Below are 21,673 nucleotides of genomic sequence, written 5' to 3'. Positions count from 1 at the left end.
TTTGGCTGCAAGGCCTACCAAAATGCATGGACATTTGTACGCGGGGATCAGTCTGCTTTGGGATAAAAGTATCATGATCAAAGATAAATCAGCATATCGAGTAGTTTCATAATTCGTGCTCTTCACAAACATTGTTAGGACTGTCAAATGAAGGACTACGATGTGTTCGGGGCACGTATCACGCGTGGCATTTTAGAGTCCTGGACACAGTGCGTTCGCTGTCCTCTGTAGCAGCTGTGTGTTGACGTGCACGTTTCTTTGAGCGGACAGCCATTTCGTTCCGAACAGAGAAATACTCGCACTTGGCCTGTCATCAGGGCTTTGTGTGCCTCAAGATGAAAGGACATTTCATTTTATACAAGTATAAGATATTGTACTTTAAATTATAGTTGAGTGCACTAATATCAGTGGAAGTAGGTTACTTAGTTGTGTGCGTTATATTTTATTTTTTGTATTCTTTAATCCCGCCTTGACCCAGTGTCATTGTTTGGTGAAGGAGGCAGAATTGCCATCTCAGACAACATGAGTGATGGAAAGGGTAGAAGAATTAAGAGTTTAATCTTGATATTACAGCTCTGCCATGTCCACAGGGGCCGCGCTTTGGAGACGATACGTTTTTACCAAAGTTTCGTAGGAGAAATACGTGTTTTTACAGTTCATCTCAGCGCTATACAGTGCGTTTACGAAGTGTACGGGTCTAGTATAGTTGTGTGTTTTGTGCACAAAAACAAGAATAAATGCCTGTTCAAATATCCGTGGCCGCTTCGTTTTCGAGCTATGGCCCGTAAGATTACGTAACTTAAACCTGCTGGATTTTTATGTATGACGCTGTCTTTAAAGTATTGTGTTTGCTGTGGCAGTTGATGTAGCATCACTACAACAGAGGCTGAGCATGTAGCACGGGGAGATGAGAAATGCTTAAAAATTTAGTCAGGAAATGTGAAAGAGAGAGACCACTTTGTACTCTGTGACCGGTGAAGGTTCGAACCGGCTACCTCAAAAATACAAGCCAAACTGTCAGGTTAATTGCTTGATATTGTGGGGCTAAGCCAGGTGGTTGGTCGTATTCTGAGGTCGACAGTTTTCGGAATCTTTCGGCATCATTCGAGACGCACATTTCATATGGCCTCCCGTGTTATATTTGTAGTTTGTTTAACGACGCTTTTGAATAGCTTGGACTATATAACCTTCCGCTGTTGTTCAGAATTTTTCACACTGTGCATTATGTTATGGTGCAAACAGAAGACGTAGCTTGTAATTTAAATTTTATATTGTTTTCACGTTCAGTGTAGTTAGGTTAGTATTTAATTTTCAAGTGTGTTTTATAGTAGTGTGCGTCGTCTTGACCTAAATGGAGATTTCTCTAGAAATATTCTTTATTTCTGTCTTTCTGCCGTTATTCCCTTTTGCCCTTGTTTGCTTCACTCTGTATTGTTTTTCTTTCATTTTGCCTTTGTTGTTCGTGGCTGAAGATAAAGAACAAGAACTCCTGTCTTAGTGATGCGAACATCAGCGCTGTTATATTAGTCCGTTTCCAGAATGTAATAGAATTCCCGTTTTCCTAATGCCAAAGCTACAACGCAGTATACAAATGATCTTCCTTGAAGCACGTGGTTTTTCGTTTCTAGGAACCTCCTTCACATTTCTCATGTTGCACGACTTGAATACCGTTTCTGTAATTCTCCGTCTGCCTCTGAACAGTACGTGACCATCCTAACGTTTCCTTCCCAGTAATAAACAGTTCAGAAAGTTGTTCCTAATCTCAGCGCAGTAACTCCCTAAGGTCTCGGCGGTGACCTGTATTTATAGTGGAAAGGTGTGGTTCATTTCGGATGTGACAGTGTTTGGAAGCGCGTGTTTTCGAAGTTTGTCAGCTAAGAGAGTTTGCCACCACATGGCGCATCCTCGCGTTGCGGGTGGAAAAGGCTTCCAGATATGGAGGGTGTGTGAAAATATCGAACAAGCAGTCGGGGGCATCGGAAAAGTAATAGTCTTCCAGCTTGGGATTTGGGCGGACTTTGACATATTCTCTGGGACGAACTGAGTTACAAAAAACGGACATGAGATTTGGAGCTTGGAATGTCAGGTTAATTGAAAGCGTAATGAAGAGACTTAATTACATAAAGTTAAATCTATTGAGATTACAGGAAGTCAATTGGAACATGGACGTCATTGAACCAGCAGACGATTATAAATTAGGACAGGCTTAGGGGTTGTGGACTGCATTTATCTAGCTCAGGATAGGGGCCAGTGGCGAGCTCTTGTGGACACGGTAATGAACCTTTAGCTTCCATAGAGGACGGGAAATTGCTTGATTTTTGGCTTCTCAAGAAGGACTCTGTTCTGTGGATTTAGATAATTCACATATATTCTTTTTACAACTTCTCGTTTACGCTGAAGTGAACGAATAGGAGAGGAAGCGATCGCGGCTTATATCAAGATTTTCCCCACATTCATTCTGAGAAACAAAAGAAAACAGGAAAGATTCTATCGTGAACGAGTCTCGAATCCGGCGTTTCTTGAGTAGGCCTACATGTTCTACGTGGCAGCATTTGAACTGACCTGTGCCATTTTAATAACTGAAGGTGTGTACTTTTTGAAAGAGTCTTGATCTAGTATTGTTAGAAACAGCAAAATCTACCGCTCCCACAAGATATTTTTCTTTTTTATTATTCTTCTTCTTCAGCCCTGGGCTTATTTGTTTGGAGAATATACATTTTTGTAATTGTATCATAAAAGGAAGCTAAGACAGAAACAAACGAAATGTGTTCCTTATTACTGAATTGCATTTCTAATCACGTACGTGAAACTGCCAAGGAGCTTAATGTTACTTCCGACAGCTGTCCTGACCAAAACAGAAACCTCAGTGGTATCAGATTCCATGCAACATTAGCTCCTGATGGGAAATTCAACAAAATCTTTCAATACCTTCCTGTCAGAGGACCCTGTGGCAAGAACTTGGGATTTATTAAAAAATGAATTCTACACTAACGAAGTGGGACGTATACGAGGTGCGATCGGAAAGTTTCAAGACTGCGCCTATAAAAACCCATACACTTATCTCAGGTATTAAATTCATCCATCACCCTCGAAGTAGTTCCCCTGGGAGTGAACACAACGATCCCAGCGCCGCTGCCAAGCCTGGAAGCATCCCTGGAAATCTTTCTTTGTCAGCCTGTCAAGCACCATCTGCGATTCTGCCTGAATCTCTTCTATCGTCTCAAATCTCCTTCTCTTTAGCTGAATTTTCATCTTTGGGAAGAGGAAGAAGTCACACGGCGAATAAGGAGGGTGCGGGATGACGGCCATGGTGTTTGAGGCCAAAACCTGCCGAACTTTGAGGGCGGTGTGCGCTGGCGCGTTGTCATGATGCGTCGCATGTGGAGTTCTTCCTTTAGAATCAGCTGACAGGTCCCATAGCCTATCCCAACAATGTAGCACAAGTCGTTGATGGTACGACGTCGATCTTCGTGAATGGCCTGCCGAATCTTCGTAACATTTTCGGGCGTTGTGCTCGAAGATGGTCGTCCAGAACGCTCGTCATCATCGACAGAGGTTCGGCCATTTTTAAAACGTGAATGTCACACAAAAGTTTGTGCACGACCCATTGCGGACTCCCCAAATGCTTGCTTTAGCATTTCATAGGTTTCCGTAGCCGTTTTGGCGAGTCTTTGGCAAAATTTGATGCACACGCCATTCCGAAATCGCAGGAGGGTCGGTGTAATGCACTACCAAAACGCCCGTAACTAAGAAACAAATGCTAATTCGATGATGCCGGCTGGCACACTGATTCACTATGAATGTAGGCCGCACCCCCTAGCGGCAGAAGCTCGTACTACATCCGGTTCGCCCTCTATTGACACAGTCTTGAAACTTTCCGATAGTGATGGCCAAAATTCAACAAAAAGAACGGGGTGTTAGCACATTCCTGCGGTAAAGCTGCTCCTTGGGCCCAGAAAGTATTTTTTCCGCATTTCACAGTAGAACATATTTGAATACAGGTCTCAAAGACCAGGAGAAGTTATCAGATATTGATGGCTTCATCACAGGCTTCAGGCTTCATTTTGTCCCAGACATAACATCCAACCTATCATACGAATAAGCGTGTCATGCGCCCAGTAAATGTTAAGGGGGGAAAAGGTGGCTTTGAACATGTCATGAAACAGATTGATCACGATCAAGACTTTTGAACTGCTATTCTAGCATGGGAGACAACCAGCAAAGATGGCCAAGACGAATAAAATGCTGGACTAAAAACTAAAGTGGTTGTGGGAAATGTGAAAAACGTATTTATAGACCTTTTGATAAGTAATATAGCATTTCCTTGAATAATAGTGTATCTTTGTTTCCTCTGAACCATTTACGTCAACAAGGAATGGGAGAAAAAATTGTGCCTTGGACTGATGAAAGCTGGAGACAGTGTGGGAAAAACACTTAAAAATACACCCGTGCAAATTGTAGCTTGAAAAAAACTGTTACACTGCCAAAAGTTTTGTTTTTGTGACTTGCTGTTTACATTCTAACGCACTTAGGTCTCGTTGTCTTGTTACGGTGCACGTGTTTACCTACTGCCGCGGCAACTTCTCCGACACGTCTGTGTTGCGTGTAGTCTAAACAAATATGTTCAGGCGTTCCGTGCGTAAGTACATTGAATAAAAGACAGTAGTTAAAAAATTGATCAGAAAGGATGCTATGATGTTTTTTTTTTTTAATATAATATAATATTATATATTTGGTTTAGACTATATACAGAGATCTGTGGCCGCCTAACACCAGGTTTTCACGGCCACAGTCCTTACATACGTAGCACTATTAGCACTACTGCTTACTACAACTATTCACTAATGCTACTCTACATGACTATTCCTTAATCCCTAATACTATTTACATAACTCTTCCGTATTGTTCTCGTGCCTTTTACCCCAGTGGCAGTTCTAAATTCCTAATTTTGACCTGTCTTTTACATCTTACTTTGTACAGAAATTTCCCTACATCCCTGACCTCCGTGTCATTCGTAGTGCTTAAAATTTTCTTGAAGGCCAACTCTTCGCCAACGGTGAACCACTTGTTCCTCAGGAGCTGTTCCCTCCACCTCCCGGTTTCCGTACACTTTAATAGTATGTGAATCTCGCTTTCTGTCGCCCCACATAAAGGGCATATTTTCCCATCCATGCCCCCCCTCATCCCTCTCAGCTTCCAAATACCCGCTCTGAACCATGCCCATCCCTCTCTCTCCACCCTCGTACAGCAACCAATGTAGCCCTGTCTACCCCACCCTGATTTCATCTCCCCGTACAACGCCAGAGATCTCTTTTCTCTAATTTTATCAAAAACGTTCTGTCGTTCTATGGCGTTGCACCTTTCCTTTAAAATTTCCCACGTCCTGCCCACACTTCTTCCTTGCGGATTCTGCCAAATATACCCCAACCCTAATTTATTTAATTCCTCTTTTACCCCCTTAGCCCATCCCCCAATTTTCAAGTTCAGTACCTGCCAGTCGTAGGATGCTATGATGTGTACATCTTGCGTTCTTCTCTGTATATTTGTTGTGACCTGGTGATTGAGAGATGGCGAGGCAGTTCTACTTTTACACATGCTAAAACAATTGAGTAAGCGTTTGTGCGGCGGAACGAGCATCTGAGCTATACAGCTCAAGCAAAAGCTGGCGTTGTACAGAAATGGTGACGATGCTCAAAGCCATCTGTTCCCTTACTACAATTGCCTCGCCAACTCTCTGTGGACAGTAGGCGGTAGACAGAGGGATCTCATTCGGATTGTGATCTTCAGAGTTATGACGTAGTCTATGCTGAAAATAGAGGAATTAGGTTCCTTCGAAACTTTAATAACCATCCACAAGAATACTCGGCGTCAAAACTCCGCAATACCACAAACCAAATTTAGTATATTTTTGATCACTTGGTTTGTTAATATTTTGTGAGATTTCATGTTCTCAAGGCATAGAGAATGAAGGTGGCTGTTTTTTTTAAAATTGTGCTCCGTGTACTCTGGTGGATATTAATCAACGTATCGGAGTTGTTGACCGCCGTTATTATCAAGGTTATTAATAAGTCACCATGATGACGGAGGCGGTAAGCGGTAAGCGGTAGTATTTACCAGACTTCACTGCACAACATTCAGAATTTGAGGTTTTCACGGCGGTGAGTCTTAAGATGGCTGTCTTCTGGGCTGTTGCGTCGTGTAGTCTCTTGGAAGTTTTACCGACGTTTCAGAGGTCCGTGCTGCCTCCATCATCAGGCATTGATCGCTCTGATGATGGATCTTCTGGGCTGTTGCGTCGTGTAGTGTCTTAGAAGTTTTACCGACGTTTCAGAAGCCCGTGCTGCCTCCATCATCAGGCAGTGATCGCCCTGATGATGGAGGTGGCAAGGACCACCCAGAAGAAAGCCATCTTATTGTTGATAATTTATTTTCCTATATACATATTTGTGCCACGGTGGTCTAGCGGTTAGAACGCTGGCCTTGTAATCCTGGGGTCTCGGGTTCGATTCCCGGCGGTGCCCGAATTTATAACTTGTGTTGGGCAAGGCCGTGGTCTAGGCAACACGGAGATTTCCTCCGGGGGCTTCCCCGGTTTCTCCGTGGCATCCCAACAATTACTCCATTCACACACAGAAGAAGGCAATGGCAAACCACTTCTGGATCATCTGCTAAGAACGTATATGAACAGGTCCCAGTCCGAGAAAAGGATGGAAGGATCCTGTTCATATGGACCTGTCGTCAGACAGAACACTAAATAAAATAAATAAATAATAAATAAATACATATTTGTACCATTGTAGCATTTTTAATGTCTTCATGTAACAGAACATTTTCTGAGAAACTGAAATTCGCGTGAATGGTCATGAAATTCTTTACCGTTTATGGAACCTAATGATTTATTATTGTGCTTACTACAGCCCGTTGTATAGCGGATGATCATCTGTTGTTTCGTTTGTTTGTAAATAGTTCTAAAATCGATACGTCATTGGCTTATACCCGTCGTACGAATAATATTCTTTGCGTTATGTGGCCGTATGTACTAACAGAGTTATATAATTATGTAGTGAGTGTAGTCTTGTGTATAAAATTTCTGGGACAAGTGTAATTTTGGCGTTGACTGGAATAAAGAAAATATGGCGGCGGCGCGAAGCGAGTCGGAACTAACTCTCTGGCTGCGTGGATTTGCATTTGAAACTCGAGGGCTCTTATTCAAACTGTAGAATGATGAAATTAACTGTTCTAAAGCATTTGTACTTGTGAATTCTTAATTTTAAGTGCTGCGTATGAACAAGGCGTTGGCGATGGAGCTATTTTAGTAAAGCCATCCATGGTAATGCAGTTTCAAGGATTAATCTTTGGAGTGAGTTTGTTGGGTTTCGCAAAGCGAGTGCCCTGCCTGCTTATATCTTTGTCAGATTTCTCGAGCGATCAGCTCAGAATTTTTCGGTAGATACTCAGTTCGAATCCCCAAATGAATAATGTAAATAGATGGTATCTAGGAACGTTTTTTAGTGTGAAACAGAGTGGAAAACGTGTAATCGGACCTCGCTAGCATTGTCTTTATGTAGGTATTCAAAATGTTTCTATAGTGACCTGCGTATTATTCTTGCGTTTATAAGTGTGTCTACCGTCAAAAATCCGGGTGTTGTTCATTCACTCTTCACTTGATTACGTTTTAGTAATTTCTTTATACTCTGCTATAATTACTATATCTTAAAATGCCCAACTCCTAATTCTTGGTCTCCGCTTCGTAGAATTCTTTTGTTTCACTTTTTGTTCAGAATAGCTTTAAAAACTAAATTTACATTAACGCAACTTGTAACATTGATTTTTGTCTCTCTGCTGTACTGATTTATTTGTTTATCATAAACTAATTGTTGAGAGGATGACGGAGTTCCAAATAGAAGGTGTGTGTGTGCGTGCATACGAAAAGGTGTATATTACAATGAATTTCTTACAACCTATTAATTTGGGAGGTAACTCATAACCGAGTGTTCTCTAGATGGAAGGCAATTCGAATGTATTGAGTAGGAATGATCCAGGACAATTTTATTTAAATGTACTCTGTATGAGCGACATTCATCGATATGAAAGTTAAAGCAGATGGTATAATCTGCAAAGTTACCTCTGTTGTCTTCATGTACCGCGTTTCTTTGAGTTACGTCTCAGGGGATTTGCTAATATTGACCCATTCCTGTGGTCAGTGGTGGAATGGGTCAGCGAGAAAAGGTAGGGTGAGTCTCGGAGGAATTAACCCAGTGCCGCAAGGCAGTGACGTCATCGCCCGGCACGTAGCTCGAACCCGGGCCGCGGTAGCTGTGTATATATGCAGGGCACCTTCAGTCACGTCCTGGCTGAGCTCAGCCCTAGTTCGCCCGGATCGGTAAGGTCGATGCGAGAGAAAGTGTGACAAATAAACTCGATTGATAAGGTGGCATCGACGGAAACCATCGATATTTATATTTCACACTATAATTCTATTGCGTGGGTGTAGATTTTAACGAAAGCTTTTTGTTTGAAAATGCAGTTACTGCATCACGATATTTATCTCGTATTTTAAACATTAGAACGTAGGGCATGCGCAGTATCCAGTTGCTCCGAAGAACTGGAAGCAAGCGGCCAGCTCTTTGAAAAGTAGTCACGTATCCACGTCTCTCCCTTCCCTTTCTTTCTGCCTGTGTCTTCTTTCCTATTTGGTTCTAAGAATTGGAAGCAAGCTGTTAACCTTTTGACATTCACGTATATTTTTATCTTTTTCATAGAGTTAGTTACGCGCCACATATTCGTAAATTGAAACTGAATAAAACAGCGCTGATGAAGCGCTGTCAACCACGACAGTGAAGGAGTGATTATATCCCACTAGCATCTGCAAAAAGAACGTATCATGTAACCTTACATATTGCTGTCGATCATTCATGTTGAACTGACGGTCGGGGTGTGGTGTCTAATACCTGGGCTTACTTCTAATTCCCATTTTGAAGCTTGACTCTTGGTCCGGAAGCAGCTTGTTCAGAATTATTTCAATGTTTTGTATAATTCCTCCAGGAAATACGGTAAAACGTAAAGAGGGGAGAGTTGCTGCAAATCACGTGTTTCCAAACTCAAATGTTGGGAATTTTAACCTAGGACGAGTCGTTGCAGCGCTACATTTATTGCCAAAATGTAATGTAACATTTGTCTGTGAAGAATAACGCTTGTGCATACGTACACATACACACATGCGCGCCCACAAGTTGAAATTAATGCAGGGTATGATGGAAGGAAATACGCATATTGTGTTTTAGCGCTCTGTTGCGTTGGAAAGGTCAACACCGTGAAAAGCTTATGTATGAGTGATCGGCCCTGCAGCCGGGGTAGATGAATCTGAGTCACTGTGCATGGGAAGAGTGCAATAGATTTCGCTGTCAGTGGATCACAGATGTAATTATGCTTAAAACGTCGGATCTCGTCCGATTACGTTGGTAAAGTAACATTGGGCGTGGTCACTAACTTAATGGGTGACCGCTTCAGAAAACCACGTGTCGTTTGATGATCCAGGATAGCTCAGTCAGGGAAAGTTTGGAAGTTGGGGCATGATTTTTGTGTTCGCAACCACGCCCAGTAAAGCGGTCCGCGCGCCTGTTTTCGATGCTGGCACACCTTCGGGTTGTGCTGAAATCTAGAATGTGTCCGACTATATACATCCGTTCTGGTGTGTGCTTCGGAACACTTGCCTTTGATTCCGGATAAACATGGTTTGCTGGCGATTATGGCGATAATAAGCCCACATGAAATAAGCAACAACCACTCCCATATTCCCCTGTTTACCGTTAATAATTGTTCAGCTGCTCGTCAGTACCTAATTCATGGTGGATGTAGCAATACTTTTATTCAACGAGAACCTGGTCCGGATGTCGACCGAAGAACCACTCAGGACGAAAGCTACGTTTTTCAACTAAGCTTTCTCAGACAATTATGCTTTATATCGAATAAGGGGTGATTATAAATGTTGAATAGGTAAGGATGTAAAACATTTGCCCTGAGGGACTAATGAGAAACCAGTCTCCTTGCAGCGTATTGAACCTGGGACTTCTCGGATACGAAGCTGGAACTCACGTCCAGCCACCTAGCGTCTTTTAATTGTCATCATGTGGGATGTAGACGTTTTGAACTCATTCTCGCTCGATTTATGTTACACTGCATGTTCATTTGTGGCTCGCAGGTGTCACGCATGAACAAAACTCATCTCAGTAATGTCTTTTCAAGGGCGTGTTTACGATGTCTTCATGTTCAATGGGGCACTGCAGTATCGAAGATTCTGCCCTGAATGGTAACTGTGACTTCGAAGTTCAATGTCTTCATTTCATTTCACTGTGTATTTACTATCTATTACAGCAGTTAAATAATTCCGACAGTTAATAGCATACTTCTTGTGCTGTGAACGAAATATTTCTCTTAGAAGCTCCTGCCACTTCAGTTTATTGTAACGGATGTTGGTGAAAATGTAGGCCTACGTCTCTATCCCAACTTCGCTTTCTTTCCTTTGGAACTTAAAGTTATCTGATTTTGTCATTTCGCCTAAAACAAACTAGTTAGGTCACTTCCACTATGCGTACGCAAGAGGCATTAATGCTAAATTAAATATAGCACGGAAGGATTTAAATAATCGATCTCTTGAGTATCGCACAACTCTGTAGTTGAGAAGCATGTGACGTGATGATACCAGCTCCTGTTTATTTTTATGCTTTGAGGCTAAAGCAGTGTCTCGCTTTGTTGTTATCTGATACGAGAAGATATTTTAGTTTCGTAATATGTATATTTTTTATATTGCTCGTTAATATGGACCTTTGTGAAGTGGTTTGAAGTAGTAGGTCATGTTCGATTACCCTCTCGATGTTGACGTCAGTGACTGGTCATAGAAACTTGCCTCTGAAGTCATGCGCTCTTACAGTGGATAGATTTGGTAGGGGTGTGAAGGTGGGGTTTGAGGGGTGGAAGTGTACTGCGGTGTACATAGGAGAGAGGTGGAGCTACGGCCAGGACCGGGGCTCGATTCCTGCCCACACCCCCTTTCCTCTCGCTCCTCTCGATCCATTCACAGCGCCCCGCATAGCGTGCAGCCGTTGTGGCGTTATTTCCCCTCACCCGGGCGAGAGAGACAGAGAGTTCATTGAGAAAAACCGGTCTGGGTCACCTACTGTTTTCATTCATAAAGTGTTCTCTCCAAAAAACTGAAAGAAGCCGTTGTCCGCAAAATCTCCTTCGCATGACAGATATAAATGGACTGCAGCATTGTACACACACACACACACACACACTGCATTCACTGTGATATAACTTAAGCATGTCACAGCGGGCGCATCTCTTCGATATGTCATATGAAGTATGACTGTCTATGAATGTATTCTGTCCGTCCGTCCGTCCGTCCGTCCGTCCATGTATCATCGTGTGTTGACTTCAGAAAAGGAAAGCGAAATGAGGTATTTCTTTATAGTCATTTATACACAATCGGTAACTTGTCCTGTTGAAAAGAAGTTGAGATGAACTCGAAAAGATTTTTCCCGCTTCTTGTTGAAAATTCGTGTAAAGTCAAAATAATTGTACTACGTTTTGTGACTGTGTTTCGTGCAGAATGTTACTCATTAAAGTTTCATGATATGAAATGAAATGGATGTAATTAACGTAAAATAAATGTATAATATATCGTTTCTGCTGGAAACTTGCATAAGTACCGTGTTTGGCCCGTGTTTTTGTTAATATAAACTTCGCTGACATAATGAACTTTGTTATTTATTATACTGCACATGTGTGATCTGAAGCTTTCACGGCGACCAAGTGTAATGAATTCTTTTCAGGCTGTCTGCCGTGTCAGATGATTTAATTAATGGCTGATAGCCCTAGAAGAATTCGTTATAATGCACACATTTAACTAACTCCTTCAGTACTTGTAATTGCGTTTGTGTTAAATCCATCACCAAAATGCTTCTTTATTGAGCTTGATAAAACAGAGTGAATCAGAAGTCACGTGTTTCACCTAGTGCGTGTGTGTGTGTACAGGAACTTTTGAACCACCATGTAGAGTAAGAGGGAATATTAACCTCTTATCTGCCTTGTGGAAGTTAGAGAACTGCAAAAAATAGCCACTGAATTATTATTTCATTATTATCGTCGGGTTTTAAAACGAAATGTGTCGTAACACATCTTATTATGTAATCATTTGCCACCGGTGGCGCTGCGTAGTGATATATTTTATAGATACAAAGTAGGACGCTATGTGTTTTATATCGTGGGCCTGTGTGACCTATTGGTGACCACTGTGGATAGACACGGCCGAAGGAAGGAAGGAAAAGTGAGAATAATGTTTTCTCTGACAACACAGGTAAATATTTCATGTAATTTGTTTAATCATGGGTTAACGTTATTGAAAATTTATGGGATCATATCGGTAGTACAGATATAAAATTTTTAACCTTCCCTGACAGAGTCATGTAATGGTTCAGGCTCCCTGTTTTACTAGAACATTGACTCGAGCACCATGCGATGACACCCGCCCTGATGGCACACATTATGAATTACTTCCTGTTTGTTTTATATATCCCTTGAGACCATATAGTCACGAAACGTACCCTTATCTTGTTATAAAATGACAGTGTTAAACATGTCACCATGTGAATGTCAAAGGATAATGTGTTTTTCACCTGCTTCGACTATACACAGTATGTTAATAAAGTATCCTCGATCTCAAAGTAGGCATACATACATACACTTGCGTTCTTTGAATACGCGTAAGTGTAAGACACATTTGTAAGTTAGAAAATGGCTTCGTTCCTGCACGAATATTTTCAGAACTGAAGTTGTCATTGAAAAATTGAATACTTTTTAATAATATGTAAGACGTGAGAAGGACTTTTATTTGCCGTAATGTTGGTACTTCTAAAATTGCCACCGAAAATCGCTTATATTAAATTACGTTGTTTCACCATTGCTTTTTTGCACATCTAAACATCGATAAACAACAGAGCGCTACAATGAAAGCAAGATTTGTAAAGGTTTGTTTAGGATAATTTGTAGAACGCAAGGAGAGTGGAGTCTTCATCTCGTTCTTGATTCTGTAGGTCGTGTATTTTATTAGACACCATAAAAATTAATCAAGCGGAGATTTCGGCTGCCAAGATGTAGGACGTCGACGACCAATCAAACGATTTTCGTGGTTGATTCAAGAAATCGTAACTTGGTCTAAATGTACAGGCACCGATCGAGCTGAAAGAAGATACAATAAAGGCGATGACCTAAAGGACCAAAGTACGTATAGGAAGTAAACTCCTGTCTCCGATTGTGGATGCTGTTAATTTCATACGAGAACACCCCAGATGATTCGGTGGGCAGTGAACTCTTGTTTTGAACGAACTAGACTGTGCAATGAAACCGTAGCGGACGTTTTGAACAGTTGCAAGACGTGTCTCATAAAATGTAGCACTGACTTCATCTGAATATTACTGTCGTTTAATTTTCCCTGCGTGTGCCTTGAAACCGCCATAACCCAGCAACGATTGTAAATACGATCATTGTCCTATTAGCTTTTTTTGCTCGAAATTATGTCCCGAATCAGTCCCCGATGTATTTCACATCGATTGTGAAACACTCTGTATATGTAGCTTTTTAGTTACACTGGAAAATAAAAAAGTTTCAGGCGTTAATGGCGTTGAGACCGATACTGAATCACGTGTGTCATAATTAAATGAGATGTGTAAGTTCTGATTGGTTGTTAATACTGTTGTTTCCTGTAGCACATTGAATGTAGCAAAGTGGCCATGAAATGTCGGCATTTGTTTAAAGACTATCAACTGGTCCTGGCTGATTGGATGGCGGAGGAAGCTGTCATGGTCTGTTTTAATCACTTTTGCATAATCTACGTGTAGGGACCGAGGGAGAATCGAAAGCAAAGCTTTGTGCTGGTCGTTTTCCGACTAAGGTTTGAACCACTATCTTTTCTAATACGAAGAAAGAGTGCATGGGAAGTTTTAGCACCGCGGGCGATAGACTTGGTCACATTTGTTTCTTTATCTACTGCGAAACTTCCTAAGATGATTTGGGGTAGGGGTTATTTCTTTTAATGTAATGTGTTTCGTACTGAATCCCACGTCATAATACCCAAACCCATTTGGGATTTCAATCACGAAATTTAGCATTTATTTAATGCTACACGTCAGATGTAATTCCATCTGTGAGACATCTTTGGTGTGGAACGACACATTGTAGTTGATAGTACCTCTGTATCGTATTCAAAAGGAAACTGATTCGAATCCCAGTTGAGTCACCAGCTACCATTATTGAGAGTTCTTTTTTATTTTCCTTACTGGACTGTGTGTTAAAATATGCAATGTTCACATCCTTCATCATCTCTCACAATTTGTAACCATAAGCATTTTGGCGAACTTAACAGTTGAGTGTTTAACACTCATCTTTTGTATTTTGGTGGTCCCACCTTCTACTTATGTTCATATGTCTATTCTGAATGAGAATGTTGAAATTTGTCTTATTTCCTCAAAACTTGCGTGATTGTGCCTTAAAAGTAATGACCACTTCTCATAAATCATCCAGAATGATCCACCATTGAATGACGTCCAATTTATGCTGTTGGCAAGACCTCGTTGAATAAAGCGAGAAACAATAAGAAACTTATTTACCCCACCATTTTGCATTCATCGTCATAGATTGTCGTCCTTGTGTGTATGAAAATCACACACAACAATTAAAGTAAGCAAGAGTGTTTTTAATTGTATTTGTTTTCCGCTAAGAGAACTGTAGGCCTGCGTGTTGTAGTCAGGGGTAGATCTTGATATCTGAAGTGAAAATTGGACAGTTGGGTTGTTCTTTTATCATTCCAGACAAACACCGTTTGCCAATGGGGCGTCTGACTCTCCTGGTGAGATCCTTCAAAGGATTAGTGAAGGCAGAATTGATCTTGAGTCTGGAAATTGGGTTTCAGTGTCTACAGAAGCTAAGGTAAGTGCATTGTGACTTGATATGTGAATTGTATATACATTGAAACAGGTATATGATGTGAAGCTTTCACTGTGGCTTTCATTATAAAGTCTTCTCGGCTATCAGCCGTGTTAGTTGGTGATCAATCGCCGACGTTTCGAGGACAGAGATGGTCCTCGAAACGTCGGCGATTGATCACCATCTAACACGGCTGATAGCCCGAGAAGACTTTATTAACATTGAAACAGCTTTGCATGTCACGTACCTTCCTTCAACATTTGTCACAGTTTCTTTTATTGGTATTCACAATGACAGGGTTTCCAAAGTTTTGTGAGATGTCTGCCGAGTATGGTATTTATTTTTTCTGCAGTATACTAGTAGTATTTAAAAAAACATTTTTCGCCAGGGTTTTTCTTCACAGAAATAATCAAATTGTTTCTGAACATATATTTCTGTTGACTGAAACTTATGTTACCAGTCTTCCATAGGTATTTATTCACGAAATTCTTTCCTTGCATGTGAAACTTCGTGCATTGCAAAAAAAAGGTCATGAATGTTTTTTATTCATCATTTAACTTCCTAAAATTAAAGGATGTGATCAAAAATTAAACAGTATAGATATCTGCTGTTAAGGGATTTTGGGCCTTGCGACGGGCTGATCCCTCATCGAAGGAGTTTATAGATCGAGTAAATGAAAAGTTGGGACCCGCAGTGCTCAGGCACTTGAAGAACGGGTCGTTCTCAGTATCCAGTATGTGATAATATTTATGAATGTGTTTGTTGTTGTAACCATTGCTATGGTAATGTTGTTAGGGAATTTTGGGTTTTATGGAATAATATTTATCACTATGCGGGTTTATGTCTCGAGATTTGTTCCATTACTGTTGACTGGCAGCAACCAGATCACAGATGGAGAAATGGAGGAAGTCTTCAACTGGGCAGATAAACGTATTTTATATTATCGATATAAATAAGGACATTACGAAACAAAATATCTGAACTGTTGGATTCTTTCTGTCAGAACATAACCTAAAGGATTTGCATGAACAGAAAATCCCACTATTTGACCCAGCATGAACCGTAACAAACATGGCGACTTATTTCCTTAATTTCCCTTGAAAATCTTGTTCTCCTTGTCTTCTGACTCAGAATTCTATGTCTTTTGTGTTTCTTATTGGATACAGGCCAAGGAAATTATAAACGGTAGTGCTTCGAGTTTGATATTCTATCAATTACGAGATGACAGTAGTACATTGCAGTCTTAGTTTCAATAACCATAGCAAAGTAAATGCAGTACAGTGACTGGCTACAGACCGAACGACTGGGATTGTATCCCCAACAGGGGCAGAGAATTTTTCCTCTATTCTCTGCGTCCAGACCGGCTCTGGGGCTCACCCAGCCTCCTATCCAATGGGTACCGGGGTCTTTTCCCGGTGATAAAGGGCTGACCACTCACCCCCATCTAGTGCCGAGGTTAAGAATGAATAGGAGCTATACCACCTCTCCCCCCAAGCGCCTTCTTTTTTACTTCACTTTATAGCAAAGTAAATGCAGAGAACTGGAGGTAATGTGCATGGTCTGTGAATAATTTTAACAGGATCTGGTACAAAAGATGCTACACCTAGATCCAAACCGACGACCCACAGCTAGTCAGGTCCTCCAGCACAGTTGGATACAGCACAGAAACATGCTGCCCACACATCGCCTGCCTCTGCAAGAAGCTAGCGTTATCAAGGTATGCTAGGTTATTTATGTGGAAACTGTTGTTACGTAGAGAAATACAGTTGTAGGGCGAGTGTAGTTTGCTTACGAAGAAACGCGGTGCTAGGGGTTGCAATAAAAATGTTATAATGGCAGCTACGTACACATTTGTGCACAAGTTGAAAAATTAATTTTGTCATATCCTGACTAACAAATACATTGAAGATTTCTGTCTTCTGGGTTGTTGCGCTGTGTAGTCTGGTCGATGTTTACCAACGTTTCAGAGGTCATACTGCCTCCGTCATCAGGGCGCAACAACCCAGAAGACAGAAGTCTTCATATCACCGCTGTGAAAACCTCAAATCTTGCAGGTCACAGCTTGTTAGTCTGTGAACAGAAAGATCATTATTGCCTTTTAATTGGTTCTAAGTTCATTTTGCTAATTTTAATGAGGTTATAGTATTACTTGGCCACTATTCACATTACGTCAGTGTGCGAAAACTTATTACAGACTGTTCTCTGCTTCGTCTATCCAGGGTGCAATGGCGGCCACGTACCGTGCCATGAGCCAGAGTCCGCGGCCACCACATCTGATGCCTGTGTTCACCTCGGAACTTGCACGACGACGATGGAGGAAATCGCGACCCAAATCTTCTACGGAAGTATGAAGTGATCTTCCTGTCAGTTGGATGCGTAACCGTGTGATTGACTCTGCGTCAAGAGATGGAGTGAAGTCCGTTGCGGCTTTATGATGTGCGTGCGTGAGTGCTCGAGCAAACTAGACTTAAAACTTGCGATTACTTCAAATTTAAGTGATCATGTACTGATTTATAAGTCATTTATTCCAGTGGTCTTTTTTTTTTCATTTTGGCTGTAATAAGAACGTACAAGTAAATGCAGTCTTTAACAGCCATTCTGGAAGAAGAGGTATGAAGCTAGTGAGAAGAAGAAGAATTGAACAGGTAAGAAAGAATTACGTGCATTTCTCTCTCAAGTTATCTTGACTATTACGTCTTTGCTTAGCGAACATTTGCTGAGGAGTCAATATTTTTAAACAACTTATTAATGTTTTTTCTCTAATCCTTGTACAGAATTTGTGCAGGATTTGTCGGATTAAAATGTTGGAATGAAATCACCCGTGTTGTCGATCGTCTACTCTTCAGACTTACTTCATGTCAGTGTTTGATGTGGTACAACAGTGGCGTAAAGACGGGCGCAGTTTCTCAGTAGAGGATACGGATCATTTTGGGAATGGATTTTTTTAATACTGAAGGATTCTTATGTTCACATCATGGGATGCATGAAGAAATTTCCTGCTGTTACATCTTCTTCTTCTTCTATGGCTCTCTGGTCCGTATTCGGTCCATGGACTCCTCAATTCTCCTCTTCCATTCGGTCCTCCGTTAGGTCCGTCTGTCCGAGGCTTTGATTGAGGTTTCGAAACATCTTCCTTGTTACGGTGCGAGGTTGTTAGCCTTGCGACCAACCCCCAACCTGGAGGACCAGGGTACCTGTCTTTTAGTCTGACCTCTCCCTAGGGAGGCCCTACCAGTAGCTCTTCGGGTCACTGAGGTACTCAGGCCCCACCACCACGACAAGGTGCAGGTACCATTAAGTGGGGCTGCGGTTACATCACGCAGTTAAGTGAAGCAGAATTATGTGATTTAATTATTTGCATCCTTTGAGTGCGTATATTTGTGAGTTCTAAACAGAAGTGCTTCCATCTCTTTTATCATACCTGTGACAGAAATTAGAGGAATTTTTAATATTCTTTCTTAAAGTGAAGAGTGAAATGATGAGGTTATATGTTTCGTATTTAATGTCTTCAGGAGCATTGTTTTTCCAGTCGAAGAACTGAAATAGGTTTGTAAAATTTTGTTTCTGTTGGCTCGTATACGATAAATAAACATTGATCGAAGGCCTCGATGAACCTAGCCATGCCGCTAAAACACCCTTAGGTCACAATTTCTAGTTAAAAAAATACAGTGCATGACATGCATATTAATAATAAGAATTACTTAAAGAATATTAAAATAAATAAATAAATATACTAGTTCAACTTGCATAATTGATCGTGCAGCATAAAATTGTGTACACCTGTATTTTGTGTATTTTATTTGAAGTCAAAGTCTGCTTCTTGATAATTAAAAGCACGCGTTTTGTTATAAGATAAGCGGATGTCCAAATGATGAGCGTCAGAATGTCGCTTGCGCGGAACGTGTTCGCGCTTGTAACTGGAGCGTAGGCAATTCTAGACGAAGTAACGAACATCCGTGGGGTCAATCTGCCGCTCTTTGACCTCACTGTGAAATGCAGATTTTAACTTACACTGTTTATTTGGGCATCTGATAATTTGTGTTTCGCTTGTTACATTTGGACGTGTAATGTGATGAAAGTAGAAGAGAACTGGTTAAAGGTCATGTGACGGTTGTACAAAGTATTGTGAATATAGAATTCTCAGTTATTTGAAGTTAGTATTTGTAAGTCATTATGTTTTTAGGACTTCTATGGAGAGAATGTACAAATACAAGCATTTCCAGAAGCAGTTGTACAAAATAAATTAATAAATAGATACATGAGCAGACATACTGTTCTTAGAACAGAAGGATGTTTTTGGTATTAATTATTTCGAAACTATTAATCATGCAGCCCTCTTTCAAAATGAGGAATTTACAGAATCTTTTGAAAAGTGAGGGAACTATAAATTTAAAACACACAGCAAGAATAAAATAAAATATATAAATTATCTTCCGAGGGTGTCTTCGATGTATAATTTTAGTAATTTTGGGCTTTTCAGAATGTCATATACGGAGTCACTGCAGAATTTCAACACAGAATTCGTTATCTTCTCTGTACCAAAGACTTTTATGTTAACAGGAATTATACTTGAAAAAGTATTATGCCCGATGGTATTTGTAGCATCTCAGGATCGTACTTGTGAAAATTACATCTTAGAATCATTTGTGATACTCATTTTCTTCATCTACGTGTACAATGAACAATTCGTATTGACCAGACGTTTTATTTTCAAGGTAGTGAAGGTTTGAAGATTTCTGTCTTCTGGGTTGTTACAACTGCGTAGTCTGGTCGATGTTTACCAACGTTTCAAAGGTCATACTGCCTCCGTCATCAGGGCGATTCATCGATGAAATAATAATTAATATGTGACATGTCATTATCAGCGGTAGAACAGCATGTAAAATAGTGTCATGTGACACTAGAACACTACAGCACTAAAGTACAGAAACAAAAACAACAGCGATGCGACAACAGAATTTCTCTCTACCATATATCAGACTATTCTGTCCTCCTTCCTCAGCTGTCAAGAAATTCCCGTCACTTACGGAACCTGGTTATTTTACTAATATTGGTAAGTTTTAAATTCCATAAATTGCTTCTATTATGGTTTGTTAGTGTCTGAATGTGAACTGAGTCTGTTTTAACCATGACGTCTTGGTTCTTGCTGTTGTGTACAATTTAACAAAATTTCTGCAAGTGTTTATATAGTGATGAAACGAACTTGTGCAAATAAATGTTCAAGAAAAATGTATTTGAGAATCCTTACACTCCCAAATGACTTGTCAGTTCTGTATACCCAGAAGATTGCATTTCTGAAATACTTTTTCTTCTCCCCGAAAAACGTGAACCACGTAACTCTGTGTTGCGCTCTATAGTGATTTCAGACATTCTGTGCACGTGGCCATGCGTAAGCATCTTGTATTATCCTTGTAGTTCTGTACGAATGTTGCTAGTTTTTAGATTACTGTACAATGCCAATCTTTCCTCTATAGACATGTAATGATTTTCTTTACTTAGTTGTGAGAATATGTATACAAATCGTATAATAATGCAGATACTGGAAATAAATATTTTTATGGAACATTTTGTTTGACAACTTTGGCTGGCTTATTTGTTTCGCTGTTGGGTGACCCATGATGCATATTAGTGGCTCGCAATTAAATTTTGTTGCTTCAACCAAATCAATACTGAGTTGATAGAAACCTAGGAATTACGGGAATACTAGAGGGGAAAAAACTATACCAAGATGAATAAAATCAATGGTTGAAGCTCAGTTCCTCTTTTACATCGTAGTAAAGATGCCATTTCTTGAAAACAGCCCTTTCAGGGGCTAACATACTGATTCATAGTTTTAATAACTAATATATGTTTTAGAAAGAAAATGCTTCTAAAGTATGTTTACTTGCAAATAAAATGTCTTTCTAGTCAGATTTTAACATGAAACATTTAAATCAGAATTCCAGTGACAATGCACACTGACATTTTGATACATACGAGGTGCGATCGGAAAGTTTCAAGACTGTGTCAATAGCGGGCGAACCGGATGTAGTACGAGCTTCTGCCGCTAGGGGGTGCGGCCTACATTCATAGTGAATCAGTGTGCCAGCCGGCATCATCGAATTAGCATTTGTTTCTTAGTTACGGGCGTTTTGGTAGTGCATTACACCGACCCTCCTGCGATTTCGGAATGGCGTGTGCATCAAATTTTGCCAAAGACTCGCCAAAACGGCTACGGAAACCTATGAAATGCTAAAGCAAGCATTTGGGGAGTCCGCAATGGGTCGTGCACAAACTTTTGTGTGGCATTCACGTTTTAAAAATGGCCGAACCTCTGTCGATGATGACGAGCGTTCTGGACGACCATCTTCGAGCACAACGCCCGAAAATGTTACGAAGATCGACGTCGTACCATCAACGACTTGTGCGACATTGTTGGGATAGGCTATGGGACCTGTCAGCTGATTCTAAAGGAAGAACTCCACATGCGACGCATCATGACAACGCGCCAGCGCACACCGCCCTCAAAGTTCGGCAGTTTTTGGCCTCAAACACCATGACCGTCATCCCGCACCCTCCTTATTCGCCGGATTTAGCTCCGTGTGACTTCTTCCTCTTCCCAAAGATGAAAATTCAGCTAAAGGGAAGGAGATTTGAGACGATAGAAGAGATTCAGGCAGAATCGCAGATGGTGATTGACAGGCTGACAAAG

General features: G+C 40.8%; 1 protein-coding gene across 9 annotated transcripts in view; it reads left to right on the top strand.

The window, feature by feature from the left end:
• S6kII (Ribosomal protein S6 kinase II) overlaps window positions 1-20,560 on the top strand; it is a 155,195-nt gene extending 134,635 nt beyond the window's left edge. For 7 of the 9 annotated variants that reach the window (XM_022082527.2, XM_022082541.2, XM_087340738.1 and 4 more), the window contains 3 exons: window positions 14,868-14,985; window positions 16,562-16,699; window positions 17,202-20,560. In XM_022082527.2, the coding sequence (XP_021938219.1) occupies window positions 14,868-14,985; window positions 16,562-16,699; window positions 17,202-17,333 (388 nt within the window). In that variant the 3' untranslated portion in view covers window positions 17,334-20,560. The remainder of the gene's footprint in view (window positions 1-14,867; window positions 14,986-16,561; window positions 16,700-17,201) is intronic. The other 2 variants (XR_015532667.1, XR_015532666.1) reach the window with 2 other exon arrangements.
• The last annotated feature ends 1,113 nt before the right edge of the window (window positions 20,561-21,673 follow it).

This window comes from Zootermopsis nevadensis, unplaced genomic scaffold, assembly GCF_977971745.1.
Source record: "Zootermopsis nevadensis isolate Lab colony 2312 unplaced genomic scaffold, Znev_1.0 Znev_ptg000061l, whole genome shotgun sequence".
Classification (NCBI taxonomy): Eukaryota; Metazoa; Arthropoda; class Insecta; order Blattodea; family Termopsidae; genus Zootermopsis; species Zootermopsis nevadensis.
The sequence above is the reverse complement of the archived record's forward strand: the minus strand, read 5'-3'. Positions and strand labels throughout refer to the sequence as shown.